General features: G+C 45.9%; 1 protein-coding gene across 1 annotated transcript in view; it reads left to right on the top strand.

Moving 5' to 3' along the window:
* Positions 1-26,172, top strand: part of LOC129701953 (collagen alpha-6(IV) chain-like) — a 398,708-nt gene that overhangs the window by 250,064 nt on the left and 122,472 nt on the right. Inside the window, 5 exon segments of the mRNA XM_055643398.1 lie at positions 7,471-7,515; positions 11,149-11,202; positions 12,203-12,272; positions 20,446-20,556; positions 22,850-22,999. Of these exon segments, the coding sequence (XP_055499373.1) occupies positions 7,471-7,515; positions 11,149-11,202; positions 12,203-12,272; positions 20,446-20,556; positions 22,850-22,999 (430 nt within the window).

Here is a 26,172-nt window from a genome sequence, read left to right as displayed (position 1 = left end):
TTTCTGTCCATCTATTTGTCTTATTTCTAGCTGTAATTCATCACTCCTGCCTCTAGATATACAGTGCCCTCCATAATGTTTGGGACAAAGACCCATCATTTATTCATTTGCCTCTGTACTGAAGAATTTGAGATTTGTAATAGAAAAAAAATCACATGTGGTTAAAGTGCACATTGTCAGATTTTAATAAAGGCCATTTTCATACATTTTGGTTTCACCATGTAGAAATTACAGCAGTGTTTATACATAGTCCCCTCATTTCAGGGCACAATAATGTTTGGGACACAGCAATGTCATGTAAATGAAAGTAGTCACGTTTAGTATTTTGTTGCATATCCTTTGAATGCAATGACTGCTTGAAGTATGTGATTCATGGACATCACCAGATGCTGGGTGTCTTCTCTGGTGATGCTCTGCCAGGCCTGTATTGCAGCCATCTTTAGCTTATGCTTGTTTTGGGGGCTAGTCCCCTTCTGTTTTTTCGCCAGCATATAAAAGGCATGCTCAATTGGGTTCAGATTGGGTGATTGACCAGGCCAGTCAATAATTTACCATTTTTTAGCTTTGAAAAACTCCTTTGTTGCTTTAGCACTATGTTTGGGATCATTGACTTGCTGTAGAATGAACCGCCGGCCAATGAGTTTTGAGGCATTTGTTTGAATTTGAGCAGGTAGGATGTGTCTATACACTTCAGAATTCATTATGATGCTACCATCAGCAGTTGTATCATCAATGAAGATAAGTGAGCCAGTACCAGCAGCCATACATGCCCAGGCCATAACACCCCCACCACTGTGTTTCACAGATGAGGTGGGATGCTTTGGATCTTGGGCAGTTCCTTCTCTCCAACATATTTTGCTCTTGCCATCCCTCTGATATAAGTTAATCTTACACCTGACTCCTGAGGAGTGTTTCTTACCCGTCGGACAGATGTTTGAGGATTTTTCTTTATTGTAGAGAGAATTCTTCAGTCATCAGCTGTGGAGGTCTTCCTTGGCCTGCCAGTCCCTTTGTGATTAGTCACCTCACCAGTGCTCTCTTTCTTCTTAATGATGTTCCAAACAGTTGACTTTGGTAAGGCTAAGGTTTGACTGATGTCTCTAACAGTTTTATTCTTGTTTCTCAGTCTCATAATGGCCTCTTTGACTTCCATTGGCACAACTTTGGTCCTCATGTTGATAAACAGCAATAAAAGTTTCCAAATGTGATGGAAAGACTGGAGGAAAGACTAGGTGCCGAGAGCTCTCTTATACCTGCATTAACGAGGCAATTAAACACGCAAGAGGAATTATAAACACCAGTGAAGCCATGTGTCCCAAACATTATGGTGCCCTGAAATGGGAGGACAATGTCAGATGGTGAAACCAAAATGTATAAAAATGGCCTTTATTCAAATCTGACAATGTGCACTTTAACCACATGTGATTTCTTGCTATTACAAGTCTCAAATTTTGGAGGACAGAAGCAAATAAATAAATGATGGGTCTTTGTCCCAAACATTATGAAGAGGACCTACCCTGCCATACTGAGCGGATGGTAATGCTTTGCCTTAGACAAGTCAAGCAATGCATATAAACTGTTTCTTTCTAATCCAGCCATTTATAAAATCTTTGGACAGCGAATACCTGCATGATAGAAGCTGAATCTTTTGATCTTTTAGTTCAAAAATTAAAATAATCGCTTGCATTACTTTCAAATCTTTCCTCTTCGTGGCCTACCTGCATAAGACTACAAGATGAAAGAACAGCATTCAGAGCCAACAGTCCATCTCCGTGACAAGTAGGCCCATTTAATTCCCCCCCGTGGCTATTTGTATTAAGTACTTTGCTAGCTGTCATTAATGCATTAAAATAGCAAAATAACATGGGAGAGTTAATCCTTTCCACATCTATGTTATTTATTCATTTTTCAGAATCTAGCCAATATATCTGTATTCCATCCCACATTGGCCTTTGGAAGGTGCTGGATGAGTTTCAGTTCAGTTTATTGTCACGTGTACTTAGGTACAATTAAAGCTTTAGTTGCGTGCTATCCAGCCAGCAGAAATAAAATACAGGTGCACAACCTTTTATCTGAAAGCCTTGGGACCAGACACTTGTCGGATTTCGGAATTTTTCGGATTTCCGAATGGAAGATTTTTAGCGTAGATTAGGTAGGTAGCGTGGGTGGCTTGAAAAGTCTGGAGCGGCTGCCTCCTCCCCGGAGACCGGGGAATCATTGTAAATCATTGCATAAATGTTAGTCAGTTAGTTTGGAGGGATTTTATGTGGTGGAGGGGGTGAAGGGGGAAACTTTAATTCTTAGTCCCCTACCTGGTCGGAGAGGCGGGGAGCGGGCAATTACCGGGTCGCCGTGCAGTAAGCTCCGGAGCGCTGTGGCTGCCGACTCCCAACATCGTGGAGCTGGGGCTGCGGGCATCCGGCCGCGGGCGGCGGTGGATTTGGAGCGCCGCGCAGCCAGGGGTAGAGTCGCTGGGGTCGGAGCTACAACCGGCGCCGCCCGCAGCCCCAGCTCCGCAATGTTGGGAGTCGGCGGCCACAGCGCTCCGGAGCTTACTGCACGGCGACCCGGTAAGGCATTGCCCGCTCTCCGCCTCTCCGACCAGGTAGGGGACTAAGAATTAAAGTTCACCCCTTCACATAAAAGCCCTCCAAACTAACTGACTAACATTTAAGCAATGATTCACAAATGTTTAAGTGTCTTCCCGTTCTCCGGGGAGGAGGCAACCGCTACAGTAGTACAGACCTGGGTTGACCGTGGGTCGTATCGGATCAAGTTTGGCGCCGGATAAAAGGTTGCGCACCTGTACATGATTACAATCGAGCCCATTACAGTGTATAGATGCATGATAAGGGAATAACCTTTTCAGTGCAGGGTTAAGCCAGCAAAGACTGAAAAAGGATAGTCCAAGGGTCACCGATGAGGTAGATAGTAGTTCAGCACTGCTCTCTGGTTGTGGTAGGATGATTCAATTGCCTTATAACAGCTGGGAAGAAACTGTCCCTGAATCTGGAGGTATGCGTTTTCACACTTCTATACCTTTTGCTTGAAGGGGAGAGGAGAAGAGGGAGTGGCCAGGGTGCAATTCATGCTTGATTATGCTGCTGGCCTTGATAGCAACTACATTTCGTTGTCTCTGTGCTGCACACTGACAATGACAATTAAAGTTGAATCTGAATCTGAATCTGAGATAGATGGTAGCAGCTCCTACACCTCCTGGGGATCTTTCTTGAAACTTTACAGTGAAGGTGTGCACTGCTGTGTTGAGAGGCAGGGAAGTGGCAGAATTGGAAGATCCTGTCGGCTGGTTGGTGTGTGGATTAAAGAGGAGGATGGGGGAGGAATGGAGAGGCAGAGAGAGAAGGTGTACATTAGGTGAGCAAAAAGAGTGTGTTCTGTAGATGACACACATGACAACTGCTGGAGGGAATGAGCGTTGTAGACGGGATTTTAGTCAAAGGGGCTGCCTTGTCCCGTGTGGCGTTGTGCTTCCTGAGAGTAATGAGCGCTTCAGTGAGGAATATTCCAATACACTGCTGATGTTTGTGTCTTGAGGATGGAGGAAACGATTTAGCGGAAGGAACCAACTGCAGATGCTGGTTTAAACTGAAGATAGACACAAAAAAACTGGAGTAACTCTGAGGGTGAGACAGTATATCTGGGGAAAGGTGACGTTTTGGATTGAGACCCTTCTTCACCCAACCTCTGAATTACTCCCATAGCCATGATTTGTATGTGACAGGCTAGGTGACCTGCCACCCTCCACCCCCCTCTCCCCTCCCCAGCTATTGATGGTGGTGGTGGGCTCCATGCTTGCAATATCATTGACTATCAAAGGTAGGTTGATAGACTCTCCCTTGCCGGAGATGTGTGACGGGGCCACAGCAGGTCACTCATCAAAAATGAACCATTCAGTGTCGATGGGGTCTCAGCAGAAATCAAAGGAGCACAGTGGGTCAGGCAGCATCTGTGGGGAGAAGTGGACAGACAACATTTCGGGTCAGAACCCTTCTTCAAGACTGGACTAGAGGGCAGTAGCTGGTAGAAAGGTGAGGCAAGAGGTGGGACAAGAGCTGGCAAGTGATGGATAGATAGACACAAAATGCTGGAGTATTCAGCGGGACAGGCAGCATCTCTCGGTAGAAGGAATGGGTGACGTTTCGGTTTGAGACCCTTCTTCAGACTTAGAGTCAGGGGAGAGGGGAACAAGAGATTTGGAAGTGTAAGGTGTGAACATGAGAGATCAAAGGAGACAACAATCAAGGTAGAACAGATCATTGTTAGCTTGGGGAAGGTGACAACATGGCATACAAAGTGAAATTTATTCAGGATGACGGTCAAACTAGTTGGTGAACTAAGATGGAGAAGGAATGGAGAGAGAGGAAAAGCAAGGGCTACTTGAAGTTAGAGAAGTCAATATTCATACCGCTGGGGTGTAAGCTGCCCAAACACAATATGATATGCTGTTCCTCCAATTTGCGCTGGGCCTCACTCTGACAGTGGAGGAGGGAGCATGTCTCCAGAGATGCTGCCTCACCCGCTGAGTTGCTCCAGCATTTTGTGTCTACCTTCGATTTAAACCAGCATCTGCAGTTCTTTCTTACATATATATATACACATACATACATACACACGCACACATACGTATGCATAAAAAACAAACAATAATAGTGCAATAATAATAATAATAGTCTATTGTAGCTCAGAGCTTATTTGAGGTTGTTGTGTTTAATAGCCTGATGGCTGCAGGGAAGATGCTGTTCCTGAACCTGGACGTTACAGTTTTCAGGCTCCTGTACCTTCTTCCCACTGGCAGGGGTGAAATGAGTGTCGTGGCCAGGGTAGTGTGGGTCTCTGATGACGCTGGCTGCCTTGTTGAGGCGGGGACTGCTGTAAATCCCTTCGACGGTGGGGAGGAGTTGACCGGGCTGAAGCAGATGTAAATAGATGGAGAAGCATTAGGTCCTTTGCAATAAATAATGAACTCTCAATTGTCGTCATGGCAATTTTCATCACCGTCTCCAGCCTGATAGGAACAATCCCTAATTCACCCCATCTTCCCCCTTCTCTGCAGCTTGAGTCATGCCGGTTTTCTAACTTTTCCCAGGTCTTCAGCCTGAAACATTGACCTTGCTTCCTCCTCTATGAAGGTGCTTGTCTGCCAAATGTTGCCAGCTTTTGCTTCTCAATTGCAGCATCTGAATTATTTTGCCTTTTAATCAAATCACATTTGCCTCAAAGTTCCTTGGCTTCTTTAAAGAGTTGGCGGAAGGAGATGAGGAGGAATTTCTTTAGTCAGAGGGTGGTGAATCTGTGGGATTCTTTGCCCCAGACGGCTGTGGAGGCCAAGTCAGTGGATATTTTTACGGCAGAGATAGATAGATTCTTGATTAGTGCGGGTGTCAGGGGTTATTGGGCGAAGGCGGGAGAATGGGGTTAGGAGGGAGAGGTAGATCAGCCATGATTGTATGGTGGAGTAGACAAATGTGCAACAAATGGAGACAATGCTAGAACCAGTCAGCAGGTCAGGCAGGATCCGCAGGTCAGAGTTCATGTTTCAGGTCTAAAACCGTTCTATGGACGAAGAAAAAGAGAAACAATTTGAGGTGCAGCAGAAATATTGGCTCATGGAGTTCCCCTGTAAGACGAGAGCTGACACCTTGGGGAGAGTGAAGTCTTTGTTCAGCAGGTATCCACTGTGGCTGCTGCGACCACTGTAAAGGAAACCCCGGAAGGGTCATGCGTACACGGGACATGCGTACACGGGACATGCGTACACGGGACATGCGTACACGGGACATGCATACACGGGACATGCATACACGGGACATGCATACACGGGACATGCATACACGGGACATGCATACACGGGACATGCGTACACGGGACATGCATACAGGGGACATGCGTACATTGGACATGCATACACGGGACATGCGTACACGGGACATGCATACACGGGACATGCATACACGGGTCATGCATACACGGGACGTGCATACATGGGACATGCATACACGGGACATGCATACATGCCTCAAGTCGGGCACCTCATCTTTAGTTTCCTTTAGGACCCAATGTTTATGCACCCAAAGTTTGAAGGCATAATGCATCGCTCTGCCAGTATTTAGTAATGACAAACAAGGATGAACCTCTCAACATAAGTGTTTTCCTTTTCAGTTTTTATAGAAGTATATCTTTGGCCCAACTCGCCCATGTTAACTAATCTGAGTTAATCCCATTAAACCACGTTTAACCCATAGCCCTCCTGATCTTTTCTATCCATGTTCCTATCCAAATGTATTTTAAATGTTGTTATTGTACCCATCTCAACTACTTTGCCTGGCAGCTCGTCCCATATATGTGCCATTCTCTGCGCAAAGTCTTTGCCCTTCCCATTAAATCGTGTCTCTCGTTCATTAAACATATGTGCTCTCATTTATGATTCCTCTATGCTGAGAAAAAGACCCTATCCACTGCCCTCATGACTTTATACACCTCTATAAGATCACTTCCCCGTCTCCTACCCTCCACAGAATACAGTCCGATCCTGACAACAGCTCCCTGCAACCTCCTCGTAAATCTTTCCTGCACTCTTTCCACTTTCATAGCAGGTTTTTTTTATTTTTCTCTTATCTTCTATTTATTGTCCTAACTGCCAAGGAAAAAATGATCTGATCTGCAGGAGGCTCCCAGTATGGAATATGTGGAAAATGCTGAGAGGACTTTCTGTGATAAGGTGCTGTGCTTCATAAAAGCCAAAACCAAAGCCAATTTCATCCACTATTTAAAATGATTGAAAGTCCACTAAGTTACAACCTGAATTTGACCAGAGCTGCCAACAACTTGAAGTCTAAAAGTACACAGAGTATTTTAAATGTCTTGCGAAGCTCAAAACTGTTTATAAGGCAAAAAAAACCTCTTTCAATTATTTCAAAACAAAACGAATAGGACATTTCTAAACACCGTTATTAAAAAAATATGAAGTGATCCTGTATTAATACGACATCACCAGGGCACAGCATATAATTGTGTTTAGTTTAGAGATACAGCGTAGAAACAAGCCCTTCGGCCCATCGAATCCGCGCCGACCAGCGGTCCCTCACATTAACACTATCCTACACTAAGGGCAATTTTATACCAAGCCAAATAACCTATAAACTTGCATGTCTTTGGAGTATCTTTTTGGAGAATATCCAAGCAGGTCAAGGAGAGAATGTACAGACTCCGTGCAGACAGCACCAGGATCAAACTCAGTCTCTGGAGCTGTAAGGCAGCAATTCTACCTCTGCGCCACTGTGCCGCACCAGAACTTAAGTGAATATAAACTAAAGGGAGGGGGGAGGGGGCAAACATAGATCTTAGTGACTCTCGGATAATAATTGTGCTTCATTAAGCATTACCTCACATAGCCATGGACTGTTGCACTTTGAGTGGTTTAATACTGCCACATTTCTTGTTTCACCACAGGGATTTTCAGGCGCAGATGGGTCACCTGGAATTCCTGGAAATAAGGTAATTTCTAACAATATGCATGTGAAATTATTGTCGTTTAATGGACAAGAGTTGCTGATTATGTTGTTGTTGCTCCGATGTGTGCCTTTGCTTTGCCAATGGCATTAGCTGACCCTAAATGACTCCTTACATCAACTGAGGAGTCTTTCAGGAAACCATTCACAAATAAAACGTCAGTGAATTTGCCTCTGGTTATTGTTAGCAAATGTCTTCACATTGTAATGCAGTTCGGGACAATTTGCTCCCGTCTGAACTTCCTTACAGTATCAACAGGTCATTGGGCATTTGTGACTAACAGTCAAACAATTGTATTCAGGTATTTTATTGTTTTCATTCAATCAAACCAGGTAGTTATCGTGGAAGTTAACGAGGGGCAGAAGAGGCATGGAATTATTCCCAACTAAAACGAGAATGTACCTCTTGTTATTTAAATATGGACTTAATTTAAATATGTTGGTTAATCCATCAAGTCTCAGACATTTAGATTTCCCGGTGCTTCTTTGATGAACCCTTCGCCAGTACACGGATGCGAATACACCCCCATAAGGGCCTGTCCCACTGCAGCGACCTAATTGGCGAGTTTAGAAGAGATTAGGAGAGTTTGAAAAAGTATCATGTTGAAGACCTCCTTCGACTATGTTGAAGACCTCCTTCAACTATGTTGAAGACTAGCTTCGACTAGCTTCGGGAACATTGGACACCGAATAGTGGAGAGTGAAGACTACCTTCGATCTCCTTCGACCTCCCTTCCACTATGTTGAAGACTATCTTCGATTACCTTCGATTACCTTCGACTACCTTCCACTACCCTCGATTACCTACGACTAACATGCCGACCTAGCTGAGGCCTCGAGTACGCGGGGACTACTCTCGAGCATGAAGGAGAGTTATGCCCCTGTCCCACTTAGGAAACCTGAATGGAAACCTCTGGTGACCTTGCGCCCCACACAAGGTTTCTATGAGTGGCCTGAGGTTTTGGTCACTCGCCTGGAAAGCGTGAGCTGCATCTACTGACCAAAGATCCAACAGGATCTTTGCGACGACCGACCGCGCGCACACACACACACACACACACACACACACACACACACACACACACACACACACACACACACACACACACACACCCACCCACACACACACACACACACACACACACACACACACACCCACACACACACGCACTCACACCACACACATTCACACTCACACCAACACATACACGCACTCACACCAACACACACTCACACTCACACCACACACACACACACACATACATACTCACATGCACACACACACCACACATACTCACACCACACACACACACACACGCAATCACGCTCACACACACCCACACACAGCACTCACACCACACACACACACACACCTCACACACACACACCACACACACACACACCTCACACACACACACCACACACACTCACACCACACACACACGCACACCTCACACACACACAAACACACACTGTCCCTGCTCACTTGCACGTCACAAACCACATGTATAAACGCATATTTACACAACATAAGCACACATCCTACACATACACACCCCTTATGCACACTGCCTATACTGACACACACTCCCTATACGCAGACATTTAGTATACCCACACTTCATATATTCACACATATATATGCATACATGCATATACGAACACACACAAAAACATCCCCGTACAAAGCCACACACAACCCACACACCATGCACACTACACATACACACACCCACTGCACATACACACACATACACATAATGTCTAGACAAACACACATTCCACACTAAGGCCACACACAAACTGTCGCTCTCTCTCAATCCCTCACTCTCTCTCTCTCAATCTCTTTCTTGCTCTATCTCTCTGTATCTCTCTCTCCCACACTCTCTTTCTCTCTCCTTTTCACTCTCTCTTTCTCCCTTTCTCTCTGTCTCTCTTGCTCCATCTCACTCTCTCTCTCTCTCTCTCTCTCTCTCTCTCTCTCTCTCATATATATATATATATATATATATATATATATATATATATATATATATAGTGGTGAAATCTCTTGGAAATGGGATTATTTAAGTAAACTTGGTGCTTTCAGATAAATAAATGCACATTTCTGGTTGCAAGAAACAAGAAAGCATGTTCAGGAGATCAGCGAGCAAATGAAACAGATCCAATATCTCAGCAACATCTAGTTTATAGTGAAGTCTGAAGAAGCGTTTCGGCCCGAAACGTTGCCTATTTCTTTTGCTCCATAGATGCTGCCTCACCCGCTAGGTTTCTCCAGCATTTTTGTCCACCTTCGATTTTCCAGCATCTGCAGCTCCTTTTTAAACAAATAGTATATACTGATATTAGATTCATGGAATCATTTAGCCATCTATGTTTTGATCTCATTACCTGAGCCACCAACTTGTCCTGAGTGACAAAAACATTTGTAAAACAAATCTCCAGCCCTCTGGCCCACTTGAGTTTTATAGAAAGCATAGAAAAGTATCGTTCTGGAGCAAGCTTTTGTGTCTTGAGTCCAAAATGTGTGTGCCAAATATTGCCAAGCTAAAATAATTCCATCTGCCAGCAGGCGATCCGTATCCCTCCATTCCATGCATATCCAAGCCTCTTAAACGCCACTATCAAATCTACCTTCACCACCATCACTGACAGCACATTTCAGGCACGCATCTGAAACCTGTGTAAAACAAACCTGCCCCACAATGAACCTGCCTTCCATGGCAGGCCGCGCACACTACCTATGTGAAAGCTGGGACAATATGTCCAGTGTCATTATTTATAAGATGAAGGAGTCATGCCATTTTAGTACTCCTGTGAGTTAAATAATTTGCAAGAAGCCAACTATCTAAGCTTCTGACATTTAGAAATATCTTATCTTCCTTATTTTGTCCCCCACAATCTAAAGCCTTTCATTTAATGTTTTTAAATCCTACTGTTGACCCCCTTATTACTCACACTGTTAGTTGTTACTTGGTCTGCTACGGTTACTTGGTTTGGTATGGTTGCTTGGTTTGTTGTGCTCTCACCTCTTGAGTTAGAAGGTTCGGAGTTCAGGTCCCCCAGCTAAGATTTGAGTGTGGAATTTTAAGCTGCTGGAATAGGGGGTGCTGTGATGTTAAGGGAGCTCCCTTTTGGAATAGACATTAAGCCTGTCTGCCATTACAGAGGGATATAACTAGGCATGTCTGGAGAAGGGTCTCGACCCGAAACGTCCCCTATCCATTCTCTCTAGAGATGCTGACTGACCTACTGAGTTACTCCAGCATTTTGCGTCTATCATCGGTTTAGACCAGCATCTGTAGTTCCTTCCTGCACATAGGGCACTGTTTATGCATAGAACAAATTAAGCAGGACAGTTCTCCCTGGTTTTCTGACAAACTTATCTGTCATAGATAATCCCTTTGCAGTTGGTGGGAGTTTACAGACCACCACAAATCCCATATTGTAGCAGTAACTGCAATTAAAAACAACAAGACACAATAAAACCACTTATGATTTCCCCAAGAGTACAACATTAATAAAGGTCTTTGTGAAAGCCAATCCCTCCCACCTCATTCAATAACATTTTACTGAGTTTACAAAGTACAGAGTTTAATGTTGACTGAATCTTTTCAAGGGTCGACCTGGTTTCGTTGGAATAAGAGGAAAAGATGGATATCAAGGACAGAAGGTATGTGTTCAATGTATTTAAGAAAGAATAACACACAGTTGTTCTCCAAACAGTTGCAAGTCTCTCTGAAACAGCCACACCAACAATGATGATTATTGAACCTCATTAGTAACCTGCACCATCTCATGTTGCCGTATCAGTTGATTTCATTAGTTGTGCACCACCAGCTTAATACTGTATATCTCTCTATATCACCATCATTATCTCTCATTTCTCTTTCCCCTGAGTCTGAAGAAGGGTCTTGACCCGAAACGTCACCTATTCCTTTTCTCCAGAGATGCTGTCCGACCTGCTGAGATAATCCATCTTTATGAGTCTATCTTGGGTTTAAACTAGCATCTGCAGTTCCTTCCTACACGGCACAAAATTTGCCATCTGTTTGAAGAAATGGTTCTAGTCTCCTGTTCTTTCCAGCTTCCTTGGCAACTTGTCTCAGTTGAAGATTGTCCGTGTATGTGCAGCTGGTGAGTGTATGGCCCCATACCCTTCAGTACATGGTCTAGCTGATCACTGGACTTGCTCTATGTGAGGCTCTGTGCTCCAGGAGGGAGGGCTCATTGCATGTTGATCAGGAGCAGGATGCCAAGCCCCTTCAACCACAGTGGCACCAGCTATTACCAGGTAATGAGCATTTCTTTGGCTTGTCATCAAATGTGTTTGATGTGGTGCCCTGAATTAGAGCCTCCTGTCGAGGATGAATAGATAAGGGAGAGGGGTCAGTGGAAAATGTATCCCTCGCTCTGCACGTTGCTGTGATGCTTCAAAATACATCTTTATGTCGATGTTATGACGATATACCAGAAAAGTCAAGGGATAAAAAAGTCTTCAAAGATTTCGAGTGTGCTGTTTGAGACAGAAAGCACCCAGCTACTTCTGATCTTGCTCTCATCTGCAGTGTAGATGGAACAGACATGATCTGTGACTATCTGCAGTCTCTACAATACTGTGTTTGTTTCATTGAGGGGAAAGCAATGTGTAATCATTATTTTCTAATTCCCAGGGTGATCATGGAGAAATTGGACCACCGGGACCTACGGCTTATACAGATCAAAGTGGAACTGTCTTTAAAGGTATCACCAAGCTAACTATTCATTTTCGGATCATCATAATTTAATGTCTTTATTAACACTCTAAATCTGCCGTTATTCCTAGAATTTAAGGTTACAAGGTTTCAAGGCCAAGGTCTTATTGTCACATGTACCCAGTTAAGGGCCTGTCTCACTTGGCCGTCATTTGCGCCTCATTTATGCATCATAAGTAAAATAGGTCGACGCTTCGTGACGCGTGGGGTGCGCATGAGTGACGCACGCATTGCACATGGTGAGGCGTGGAATCGCATGCGGTGGCGCACGGTATCGCGTGGTGCTCCATGATTTCGTAGTGTAACAAAATCCTCGCGCGCCATCTGCGTGACGTATCACGTACGCACGTTGATGCATTGACGTCGCACGCTGGCATCCCGACGTCTCACGTGTATCGCGTGGTGACGCATGGTTACGTAACCATGCATCGCGGCGCACCACATGGTATTCTAATGACGTCACGTGCAACAGACGGCTGTGCTGACCCGTGATTTGCGCACGGCGTTGCGCATCACGACGCATTGACCTATTTTACATATGACGTGTAAATGAGGCGCAAATGACAGCCAAGTGGGACAGGTCCTTTAAGGTGCAGTGAAATTTGAGTTACCGTACAGCCATACTAAGTGAACAGCAACCATCACAGTGGATTCCACATTCCTCACTGTGAAGGAAGGCAATAAAGTTCAACCTTCTTCCTCTTTGTTCTCCCGCGGTCAGGGCAGTCGAACCATCCACAGTCGGGGCGATCAAAGCGCCCGCAGCCGACGATCGAAGCCCCCATCGGGGTGATCGAAACTCCCGTGTCGGGGCGGTGAAACTCTCTCCGCGGCATGGAGCTCCCGAGTCGGCCTCTTCTTACCAGAGACCGCGGGCTTCACGACGTTAGAGTCCACAGCCACCGCGGTTGGAGCTTCGATCCCCGGCAAAGGGATCGCAAGCTCCGCGATGTTAAAGTCCCGCAGACTCCCGCGGGCTGGAGCGCCGGGTCGGTCTCCAGGAAAGGCCGTTAACTCCTCGATGTTAGGCCGCAGCGGGGACAGAGATACGATATGGGAAAAAATCGCATCTCCGAACAAGGGAAAAGATTGAAAAACAAATTCCATCTATCCCCCCCCCCCCCCCCACATAAAACAAACCAAGGAATGAGCTAGAAAAACATACTTTTAACACATACTAAAAATAACAAAAAGAAGAAAGGACAGACAGACTGTTGTCGAGGCAGCCATTGCTGGTGGTGCTTTTAGTGAGGATAGTAATATTTAATAACTTTTCAGCTTGCGTTTTGAGTTCCCCTCTGTTTAATCTTTCATGGCCAATGCCCTGAGATTTCCCTAGCTAACTATGCACCGGTTGAGGTATGAATCCTGGGATATGCCAGGGCTGTTTCAACGTGATGTTTTAGTTTAGTTTAGTTTAGAGATACAGCGCAGAACCAGGCCTTTCGGCCCACCGAGTCCGCACCGACCAGCGATCCCTACATATTCACACTATCCTATACTAGGGTCAATTTTTCCCAAGCCAATTAACCTACAAACCTGGACGTCTTGAGAGTGTGGGAGGAAACGAAAGTTCCCGGAGAAAACCCTCACAGGTCACAGGTAGAACGTACAAACTGGTAACTGGATTCTGCATTAGGCCAACTCTGGCCTCATTGGAAGCAACCTTGTCTCTGTCTGGTGTAGGTTCAAGTGCTCCACAGATTAGCCATAGTAAAATGACACAGAATCAACCCTTCAGCCCAACCTGTCCAAGGTCCATCTAAGCTTGCATGCATTTGGCCCATTTTCCTCCAAATATTTTCTATCCATTTTCCTGTCCCAAGTGTCTTTTGCCTAGAAAAGGTGAATTGAGTACCACCGGACATTGATTTAAGGTGAGGGAAAAGATTTAATAGGCAGGTTTGCCACTGCTACACGGGAGGGTTTAAACTAAATAGTGGAGAGGAGGAGGAGGCAAATTGGAAATATAAGGATGGAGTTAAAGGGAAAGAGAGTATAAGAAGTTAAGAAATACACCAGAATGAACAGGGCAGAAAGCTCAGGAAGGGATAGGAGAGTATAGCCAAGTGAAATAGGAATTGATGTGGAAGGTGAGGAGAGTAAGGGATTAAAAGTATTATGTATGAATGCACAAAGTATAAGAATTAAAGTGGATGAGCTTGAGGCTCGGTTAGAAATTGGCAAGTATGATGTTGTGGGAATTACAGAGACAAGGCTGCAAGAGGACCACGGCTGGGAACTGAATATTCAAGGGTATACGTCCTATCGAAAAGACAGACAGGTGGGCAGAGGGGTGGGGTAGCCCTGTTGGTGAGGAATGAAATTCAGTTCATTGGAAGGGGTGACATTGAAACAGGAGATGTGGAGTCAGTATGGATAGAACTGAGGAATTGTAATGGTAAAAATACCCTAATGGGATTTATCTATAGGATCCCAAACAGTAGCCTGGATATAGGGTGCAAGTTGCAGCAGGAGTTAAAATTGGCATGTAACAAAGGTAATGCCACTGTGGTTATGGGAGATTTCAACATGCAGGTAGACTGGGAAAATCAGGTTGGTTCTGGACCCCAAGAAAGGGAGTTTGTGGAGTGCCTCTGTGATGGATTCTTAGAGCAGCTTGTACTGGAGCCTACGAGGGAGAAGGCAATTCTGGGCTTAGTGTTGTGTAATGAACTGGATTTGATAAGGGAACTCGAGGTAAAGGAGTCATTAGGAGGTAGTGACCATAATATGAGAAGTTTTAATCTACAATTTGAGATGGAGAAGGGAAATCGCAAGTGTCAGTATTACTGTTGAGCAAAGGGGACTATGGAGCCATGAGGGAGGAGCTGGCCAAAGTTGACTGGAAATATGCCGTAGCAGGGATGACAGTGGAACAACAATGGCAGGTATTTCTGGGAATAATACAGAAGGTGCAGGATCAGTTCATTCCAAAGAGGAAGAAAGATTCTAAGGGGAGTAAGAGGCGACCGTGGCTGACAAAGGAAGTCAAGGACAGTACAAAAATAAAAGGGAAGAAGTATAACGTGGAAAAGATGAGCGGAAAGCAAGAGGATTGGGTAACTTTTAAGGAGCAACAGAAGGTAACTAAAAAGGAAATATGGGGAGAAAAGATGAGGTGTGAAGGTAAGCTAGCCAAGGAGGATAGTAAAAGCTTCTTTATGTATGTGAAGAGGTAAAAAATAATTAAATCCAAAATTGGACCCTTGAAGACCGAAAACAGTTGAATTTATTATGGGGAACAAGGAAATGGCAGACAAGTTAAACAGGTACTTTGGAGCTGTCTTCACGAAGGAAGACACAAACAATCTTCCTGATATAGTAGTGGCCAGAGGATCTGGGGTGATGGAGGAACTGAAGGAAATTCACCTTAGGCAGGAAATGGTGTTGGATAGACTGATGGGACTGAAGGCTGATAAATCCCCAGGGCCTGATGGTCTGCATCCCAGGGTACTTACCGAAGTGGCTCTAGAAATTGTGGACGCATTGGTGATCATTTTCCAATGCTCTATAGATTTAGGATCAGTTCCTGTGGTTTGGAGGGTAGCTAACGTTATCCCACTTTTTAAGAAAGGCGGGAGAGAGAAAACAGGGAATTATAGACCAGTTAGCCTGACGTTGGTGGTGGGGAAGATGCTGGAGTCAATTATAAAAGATGAAATAGCGGCACATTTGGATAGCAGTAACAGGATCGGTTGGAGTCAGCATGGATTTACGAAGGGGAAATCATGCTTGACTAATCTTCTGGATTTTTTGGGGATGTAACTAGGAAAATGGAAAAGGGAGAGCCAGTGGATACAGTGTACCTGGACTTTCAGAAAGCATTTGATAAGATCCCACATAGGAGATCAGTGGGAGAAATTATAGCACATGGTATTCGGGGTAGAGTGCTGACATGGATAGAATATTGGTTGGCAGACAGGAAACAAAGTGTAGCGATTAACGGTTCCCTTTCAGAATGGCAGGCAGTGACTAGTGGGGTACCACAAGGCTCGATGCTGGGACCGCAACTATTTACAATATACATTAATGATTTAAATGAAGGGATTCAAAGTAACATTAGCAAATTTGCAGATGGCACAAATCTGGGTGGGAGTGTGAACTGTGAGGTGGATGCTATGAGGATGCAGGGTGACTTGGACAGGTTGGGTGAGTGGGCAGATGCAGTTTAATGTGGATAAATGTGAGGTTATCCACTTTGGTAGCAAAAACAGGAATGCAGATTACTATCTAAATGGTATCAAGTTGGGAAAAGGGGAAGTACAATGGGATCTGGGGGTCCTTGTTCATCAGACAATGAAAGTAAGCATGCAGGAACAGCAGGCAGTGAAGAAAGCGAATGGCATGTTTGTCTTCATAACAAGAGGAGTTGAGTATAGGAACAAAGAGGTCCTTCTGCAGTTATACAGGGCCCTAGTGAGACCGCACCTGGAGTATTGTGTGCAGTTTCGGTCTCCAAATTTGAGGAAGGACAATCTTGCTATTGAGGGAGCACAGCGTAGGTTCACAAGGTTAATTCCCAGGATGGCGGGACTGTCATATGTTGATAGAATGGAGCAACTGAGCTTATATACTCTGGAATTTAGAAGGATGAGAGGTATTTCTTAAAACATATGATTATTAAGGAATTAGATACGCTAAAGGCAGGAAACATGTTGCCAATGTTGGAAGTGTCCAGAACCAGGAGCCACAGTTTAAGAATAAGGGATAGGCCATTTAGAACGGAGACGAGGAAAAACATTTGCACCCAGAGAGTTATGGATCTGTGGAATTCTCTGCCTCAGAAGGCAGTGGAGGCCAATTATCTGGATGCTTTGAAGAGAGAGTTAGATAGGGCTCTTAAAGATAGCTGTCAAGGGATATGGGGAGATGGCAGGAACGGGGTACTGATTGTGGATGAATAGCCATGATGACAGTGAATGGCGGTGCTGGCTTGGAGGGCCGAATGGCCAACTCCTACATCTATTGTCTAGTGTTTATTGAACTCGAAGGGTATATTCTTATGTTTTTATGTATATTTTTATACTCAAATCCAACGTATAGTTTTTTTAAAATCCAACGTATAGTTGTGAATGTTGCTCATTAAATAACTACAGTACTGATACTCCATATTAAGAGCATTGATTTGCCGTTAAAATGAATTCTGTAATAACGGTAGAGAAGGCAATCAGTGCGGAATGGATGGATTGAGGCAGGTGAATTAGTATGTGTTGGTTGGAGTAAGTAAAATTGTGAGGGGAGAGCGCAGGGGATGTCAGTGGTGTTGAATGGGGGGGATCAGTACAGGATGAATGGGGGTAGACAAAAATGCTGGAGAAACACAGCGGGTGAGGCAGCATCTATGGAGCAAAGGAAATAGGCAACGTTTCGGGTCAAGACCCTTCTTCAGACTGTTCCCCCATCCTTCTTGAATGGGGGGGTCAGTACAAGATGGATGGTGGGCGGATCAGCGCAGGATGAATGGGGGGGGGGGGGGGGGGATCAGTACAGTGTGGATCGGGGAGGTCTGTGCTGGGGATCAGTGAATGGGGGATCACTACAGGATGAATGAGGGGATCAGTAAAATATGAATGAGGGGATCAGTATAGGTTGAATGGGGGATCAGTGCAGGGTGAATGAGAGGATCAGTATAGGATGAATGAGGGGATCAGTGAAAGATGAATGAGGATATCACTACCGGATGGATGGGGGAGGGGGGGTCGGTGCAGGGTAAATGGAGGTTGGGTCAGTACAGGATGAATGGGTGGATCAGTGCAGGATGAATGCAGAGCAGTGCAGGATGGATGGGAAGGGGGGTCAATACAGGATGATTTGCGGGGTAGGATGGATGGGGAGTGGCAGGAGAATCAATGCGAGGTGGATAGGGTGATCAGCGCAGGATGAATAGATGGGGAGGGGGGATTGATGGGGAAAGGAGCACAGGGGATGCCAGTGAGGACTGAATGGAGGCAGGAATGGGGATCAGTGCGGGATGGAGAGGAGGGGTCTCATGATAAGAGGGGTGGAGGGGGGCGTACAAGAAAGAGATTGAGAGAGAGAGAGGAGGTGGGAGGGAGGAAGGAAGGTCAGCGCTTCTCGGACAACATCGCCCCGCTGCCTTGGCCGTCCCTGTCCACCGCCAAGTGCCGCCGCCAAAGGGGGAGGCGGTTGGGATCTCCTCGCCACCGCCTCTCCTCCTCCGCCAGCCAACAGGAAGGTGCGGGGCCGAGCGGTGCAGCTCGAAGACCCTATAGCTATAGGCTCTTTGGTGCAGCTGCTTCAGACGGCGGGAGGAGGCCTCCCCCTCCCTCACTCCTCCCGGCCTCGGCGTGCGAGAGGGTTTGTTTTGAAAACGCCGTTGGCAGAGTGGCAGGCAGCGGCCACTATCAGGGCTGGCGGGGTGCGGGAGGAGGTGGAGATGGAGCCGCTATCGCGGCCGCTGCTGCCGCTGTTTGAGGCCCGTCATTTGCTCCGACCCTTCGTCACCACGCACCTAATATCTTTGCCCCTCAAAACAGCCGTCGCTGAAATGAAACGTCACGTTCCTTTTTTCCAGACATGCTACCTGACCCGCCGATTTACTTCAGTTTTTTGTGTCTATCTTTGGTATAAACCAGTATCTGCAGTGCCAAGCCGGGTAAAATGACACGGCGTTTAGGTTGCCCGGCGGCACTTTTGGTGGTCATTGGCACCTGGGCAACCATTAATTTCGAGCCCTGCTGGGCTGTAAGCTGTCCAAGCAAAATATGAGATGCTGTTCCTCCAAATTGCGTTTAACCTCACTGACAATGGAGGAGACCGAGGAATGTGCAGGAATGGGAAGGAGAATTAAAGTGTCCAGCAACTGGGAGATCACGTAGGTTCACGTGGGCTGAGTGAAGGTGTTCCGCGAAACGATCGCCCAGTCTGTGTTTGGTCTCGCCGATATATAAGAGTTCACATCTTGATCAACAGATACAGTAGATGAGGTTCGAGGAGAACCTCTGCCTAACCTGAAAGGAGTGTTGGGGTCCCTGGACAGAGTCAAAGGAGGAGGTATAGGGACAGGTGTTGTATCTTCTGTGGTTGCAGGCGAAGGTACCTGGGGAGGGGGTGATTTGGGTGGGAAGGGATGAGTTAACCAGGGAGTTGCGGAAGGAACAGTCTCTGCGGAAGGCGGAAAGGGGTGGAGATGGGAAAACGTGGCTAGTGGTGAGATCCTGTTGGAGGTGGCGAATATTTCAGAGGATTATGTGTTGTATGCGATGGCTGATGGGGTAGAAGGCAAGGACTAGGGGACTCTGTCTCTGTTGTGATTAGGGGGAGGGAGAGCAAGGGCGGAACTGCGGAGTACCGAGGAGACACGAGTGAGGGCCTCATCTATGATGGGAGAAGGGAACCCCGGTTTCCTAAAGAATGAGGACATCATGTCCTAGTATGGAACACCTCATCTTGGGCGCAGATGCGGCGTAGACAGAGGAATTTGTAGCAGGGGATAGAGCCTTTGCAGGAAGCAGGATGGGAAGAAGTGTAGTTGAGATAGTTGTGGGAGTCAGCGGATTTGTAATAGACATCAGTCAATAGTTTATTTCCTGTGATGGAGACCGTGAGATCAAGAAAGGGGAGGGAGGTGTCGGAGATGGTCCAAGTAATTTGAGTGCAAGATGAAAATTGGTGGTGAAGTTGATGAAATCCATGAATTCTGCACGGGTGCAGGAGGTAGCACCGATGCAGTCATCAATGTAATGGTGATAGAGTTTGGGGATAGGGCCAGCGTACGCCTGGAACAGGGATTGTATAACGTACCCAACAAAGAGGCAGGCATAGCTGGGGCCCATGCGGGTGTCCATAGCTATGCCTTGGACTTGGAGGAAATGGGGGGAGTCCAAGGAAAAGTTGTTGAGGGAGAGGACCAGCTCCGCGCGGGGGAGTAGCGTGTTGGTATAGGGAAATTGGATGGTTCTGCCAGAGGAGGTAGTTAGGGCAGGTATTATCATAACGTTTCGAAGACATTGGGACAGGTACATGAAAAGGATATGTTTAGAGGGTTACTGGACAATTGCGAGCAGGTGAGACTAGTGTAGATGGGGGCATGTTGGTCAGTGTGGGCAAGTTGGGCCAAAGGGCCTGTTTCCATGCTGTATCTCTCTATGACTACGACTCGAAGAGATGAGTTCTGACCTTCTGTTTTCCTATTGCAGGCCCTCCTGGAGATCCAGGCAGACCAGGACTCTCAGGCCCTCCAGGAGGCCCAGGTTTCCGAGGCCCATCAGGATTACCCGGATTACCAGGATCTCCGGGACGATATCCAGGTACATTTTGCAAATTAGAAGCTTTCAGATTAATGGTTCTAACTTTCAGGGTTAGGGATAATGGATAACAATCAGTAACCACACCCAAAATAAATAAATAAACCAGAGAGGGAAATATTGTTAATGTTTTAGGTTTGTGATATATGATGTAGAATCAAGATATAGCTGGAGGTGTTTGTTACTGCTGCCATTCAATCACAACATGACTGATTCTGTGTGTGCCACCTTTTCCCTAACATCCCCGTTTCCCTTCTTAATGCACAGAATGTTATTGCTCGTAGCCTTCAATGTCCTCAATGACTGAACATCCATGGCTCACTAGGATAAAGAGTTTCGAAAGGCACAACTTTTTGAGTGGAGAAAATTCTTCCCCTTATTACAGGGCCATTCCCTATAATTTGAACACTTGTAATTAAAAAGGACTGCAGATGTTGGTTCATCCACAGATAGCCATAAAATGCTGGGCTAACTCGACTGACCAGGCAGCATTTTTGGTGAAAATGGATCTGGTGACATTTTGGGTCGCGACCTTTCTTCACACTGATTGTTATGGAGGGTGGGTACTGAGAGGGAGGGGGAAAAACAAACAGATCAAATCGGGATAGGAGGGGAGGGGGGTGTCTGTCGAAGTTATTCTAACATTAGAGAATTCAACATTAATGCCCCCAGTTTGTTTCAGTGACCAAAGTGTCGACCCATGGACCGTTTAGCTGAACCTGTACATTCATGAGACGAATTAGACACGGTGACCGTTTTACTGAACACTTACCCTCGGTCCACCAAGACCCACTTTAACTCTCCTTCCCTGTCTCATACTGACTGTTATGTCCTGGGCCTCCTCCATTGCCAGAGTGAAAACACACATAAACTGGAGCAACACCACCTCATATTACATTTGGGTACCTTACAATCTTCTACTGCACACACACCTACGTTCCCCCTCACCTCCACTCCCCCTTTCCCTCCCCTCCCTCTTCCTCCCCCTTCCTCTCCTTCCTTCTTCCTCCGTTAAATCCCCGTTAACCTGCTCTGCAGTTTCCAACTCTTGGGCTCACATCATCTCCAGCCAACGATTGGTCTATCACGGAACCTTCTTTTTCTGAGATCATCCATTGTAATTCCTGTTTTTTTCTAGCTTCCTGTAAACCCCCCCCCCCTCCCCAAACCCCCCCCCTCCCCCCCCCCCCCCTACCCCTCTCCCCCCCTCCCCCTCCCCATCCCCCTTCCCCCTCCCAATCAATCTGAAGAAAGGTCCCGACCCAAAACGTGACTAATCCAATTTCTCGATTGATGCTGCCAGCTTTTTTTGTCCATGGAAATTCTCCAACCCTCCATAGTTTCTGCAGCTCCATACTCTCTGTAGCTCCATACCTTCTTGTGCATTTACCCAGAGGAATCACGAAATTGTGGATTTCCATGTCTCTGTTCTTGACTCCTTTAGCCATGCATTCTGATTCCATGATCAATGCAGGAATTAAGCCTGCTGCTAAGGAACTCTTTCAATATATGTACTGGGTTTACGTGGCATCATATTACATTCAGTGGAATGTTACATTCAGTGCCTCCAGAACATTTAAATCATCCGTATCATCAATATATACTTAATGCATGCGAAATATGCTTTTAAATTTTGAACTCAATTTTACTTTGCATTAAGTTATGCAGAAATACCAATAGTGAGGTACAACATTATCCTCTGCTACATACAGTTGACTTAATGAAAAGCATGTTTATTCAATGATGTTCCATCATACAGTTTATGTGGACAACTGAGACATGTGGACAAATATCTATACCATTAGTGAAAGGCCTGGAAAGAGTGGATGAGGAAAGGATGTTTCAGTTAGTGGGGGTGTCTAGGACCACAGGTCACATTCTCAGTGTTAAAGGACATTTTTTGAGGAAGGAAATGAGGAGGAATTTCTGTAGTCGGAGGGCGGTGAATCTATGGGAATCATTTTCACAGAAGGCTGTGGAGGTCAAGTCAATGGATATTTTGAAAGCAGAGGTAGATAGATTCTTGATTAGTATGGGTGTTAGGTGTTATGGAGAGAAGGCAGGAGAATGGGATGAGGAGGGAGAGATTGATCTGAATAGACTTGATGGGCCGACTGGCCTAATTCTGCTCCTATCACTTGTATACAAGGAATGTTCAACCACCTTCTCATGCAGTGACACTGATGACATATTGTGCAGACAGACATGCTAGCTGTTCGTGTGTGTTGTGTTGGGAGATCTTTGCCCTCATGCCAATTGCCAGTTAACATAGTATTTTGTTTTCCCCTTGGGTTAGGGTCAAAGGGTCTTGCAGGATTCCCAGGTGTTGCAGGTCCTAAAGGAGAACGTGGAACGCCAGGAAGGGGGACATTCCAATCACTGGGACTTCCAGGGCAACCCGGTCTACAAGGCCCACCAGGACCACCAGGACCACCAGGACCATCAGGTAACTAACTATCTGCTGAGAGTTGGCATCACTTTCTGTGGAATTATTGGAGGTCAAAACCCACTTGGAATTTAGGCACATCAGGCAACTTTGAAACACAGACTATTGAATCTCACAATCACATATTTTGGAATCATTTGATGGCATCTGGAGCTGAGGTCTGCAATTCCATCTCATTTGTTGTATTCACCAAGATGCTTCTCGGTGGATTGAAGAAGTTTCTGAGGGAATTATCATGGGCTGTTCTCATGCAGTGAGGTGATTGTCATAGTCACAGTGTGCAAACAGGCCCTTTGGCTCAACTTGCCCACACCGGCCAACATGTCCCAGCTGCACTAGTTCCACCTGCCCGCATTTGGCCCATATCCCTACAAGCCTATCCATGTACCTGTCGAACAGTTTCTTAAATGTTGGGATAGTCCCTGCCTCAACTACCTCCACTGGCAGCTCGTTCCATACACCCACCACCCTTTATGTGAAAAAGTTATCTCTCAGATTCCTATTGAATCTTTTCCACTGGCTGAACCTAGCATTGGCAAATTCCCGCCTTAACTGTGCTAACTGAGATGCCGAGATGAGAGGCTGTTCACTGTGCCAGTTGTCACCAAGATCTTGGAGGGGATTTAATCTTCAGGAAATGTTGGCATTGCATCCAAGTTGCTTTTTGCGTTCAGCAGATCCGTGGTGTTGAGATTTTGGGAAAGAATGTCTGTTACCCTGAAACCTTTGCGCTGGTTTATGTTGGTGTCTGGAGTACTTAATGTGCTGGGCGGTCTTGTAGTGTTCAAGCAAGCCAGCACTGCAATTGGAGAGACACAAAATGCTGGAGTAACTTAGCAGGACAGGCAGCAGCTCTGGAGAGAAGGAATGGGTGATGTTTTGGGTTGAGACCCTTCTTCACACCTATCTGAAGTTACTGCAGCATTTTGTGTCTATCTCTGGTGTAATCTAGCATCTGCAGTTCCCACCAACACATTTTATGCAATTAGAGAGGTTCTCTTGGCATTACCAAAGGCAGGAGGAAACTTACTGGGATAACAGAGCCACACTGATTGGAGCCTCGTATTGTGATCAAGGCGTTGCATAATATCAAACTCATAAATATGAAGGATGCCATTGATCAGGGATAGGGGGCTGTGATCAGGCTCTTTTTATTATGTACGAACACTGCGCACACAGTATTTTGGGGCAGGTGAGTTGACTTAGAAATTGGTATGCATCATTCTAATAAGTGTGCTGGAGTTGATGCAGGTGGTACCATTGATTGCTTGACCTACTTTAAAAGACAGACATTAGTTTAGTTTTACTTTAGAGATACAGCGCAGGAACAGGCCCTTCAGCCCACCGAGTCCATGCCGACCGGCAATCCCCGCACATTAATACTATCCTACACACACTGGAGACAATTTACTTTTACACCTAGCCAATTAACCTACAAACCTGTACGTCTTGTGAGTGTGGGAGGAAACCGAAGATCTTGGAGAAAACCCACGTGATCACGGGTAGAACGAAAAAACTCCGTACAGACAGCTCGCGAAATCGGGATCAAACCCAGGTGTCTGGCGCTGGAAGCGATGTAAGGCAGCAACTCTACCGTTGCGCCACCATGTCACCCTTACCCAAGCACTGCTGCATATGTTACTTCACACATCTTTAGGACAGCAAGAAAACTATGGCAACTAGATCTACTTAATAAGTGATGAAAGATGATCAGTAATTGGTGGTACAATTGGTGTCTGAAGGACTAACGGCAGACTAATGGGGTAAGAATGGTTGTGACTAGCCTGTAAAGAAGGATTAGACAGGAAGTGTGTCCAGCTGCAGCTCCTGGCAGACCTCATTGAATGATTGGAGCTGCGGTTGGATTCATACTGGAGCATCCACGATGCTGAGAAAGTCGTGAATAGCATGAACAGCGAGTTGGTCACACCGCAGGTAAAAGGTAAGAGGACAGAAAGGGAACGGGTGGCCAATAGCCAGCATAGCAGTAGACAGGTAGTGCAGGAGTCCCCTGCGGTCATCTCCCTCCTAAACAGGTATATCATTTTGGATACTGTTGGGGGAGATGGCTCATCAGGGGAAGGCAATAGGGGATGGCACCATTAGCGTCTCTGCAGCACAGGAGGGGAGAAAAAAGAGAGGAAAGGCAATAGTAATAGGGGATTCATTTGTAAGGGGAATAGATAGGCGTTTCTGCGGCCGCAAACGAGATTCCAGGATGGTATGTTGCCTCCCTGGTGCAAGGGTCAGGGATGTCACTGAACGGCTGCAGAACATTCTGGAGGGGGACGGTGCACAGCCAGTTGTCGTGGTGCACATTGGCACCAACGATATAGGTAAAAAAAAGGGATGAGGTCCTCCAAGGTGAATTTAGGGAGCTAGGAGATAAACTTAAAAGTAAGACGTCAAAGGTAATAATCTCTGGATTACTACCAGTGCCACGGGCCAGTCAGAGTAGAAATAGGAGGATATTGCAAATGAATAAGTGGCTTGAAAAATGGTGCAAGGGGGAGGGATTCGCATTTCTAGGGCATTGGAACCAGTTCTGGGGGAGGTTGGACCAGTACAAACAGGACGGTCTGCACCTGGGCTGGAATGGGACCAATGTCCTTAGGGGAGTGTTTGCTAGTGCTGTCGGGGTGGATTTAAACTAATATGAAAGGGGGATGGGTGCAAGAGCAGAAAGGCAGAGAGTTGTAAAATGAGGGTAGAAGCAATGGGTAGCAAGGTGAAAAGTAAAAGTGGCAGGCAGACAAATCCAGGGCAAAAATCAAAAAGGGCCACTTTTCAACATAATTGTATAAAGGGTTAGAGTGTTGTAAAAACAAGCCTGAAGGCTTTGTATCTTAATGCAAGGAGCATTCGTAATAAGGTGGATGAGTTGAATGTGCAGATAGTTATTAATGAATATGATATAGTTGGGATCACGGAGACATGGCTCCAGGGTGACCAAGGCTGGGGGCTGAACATCCAGGGATATTCAATATTCAGGAGGGATAGACAGAAAGGAAAAGGAGGCGGGGTAGCGTTGCTGGTTAGAGAGGAGATTAACGCAATAGAAAGGAAGGACATTAGCTTGGAGGATGTGGAATCGATATGGGTAGAGCTGCGAAACACTAAGGGGCAGAAAACGCTAGTGGGAGTTGTGTACAGGCCACCTAACAGTAGTAGTG

Source organism: Leucoraja erinacea, chromosome 12 (genome assembly GCF_028641065.1).
Source record: "Leucoraja erinacea ecotype New England chromosome 12, Leri_hhj_1, whole genome shotgun sequence".
NCBI classification, from domain to species: domain Eukaryota; kingdom Metazoa; phylum Chordata; class Chondrichthyes; order Rajiformes; family Rajidae; genus Leucoraja; species Leucoraja erinaceus.
This window is presented reverse-complemented; position numbering and strand designations above follow the sequence as displayed.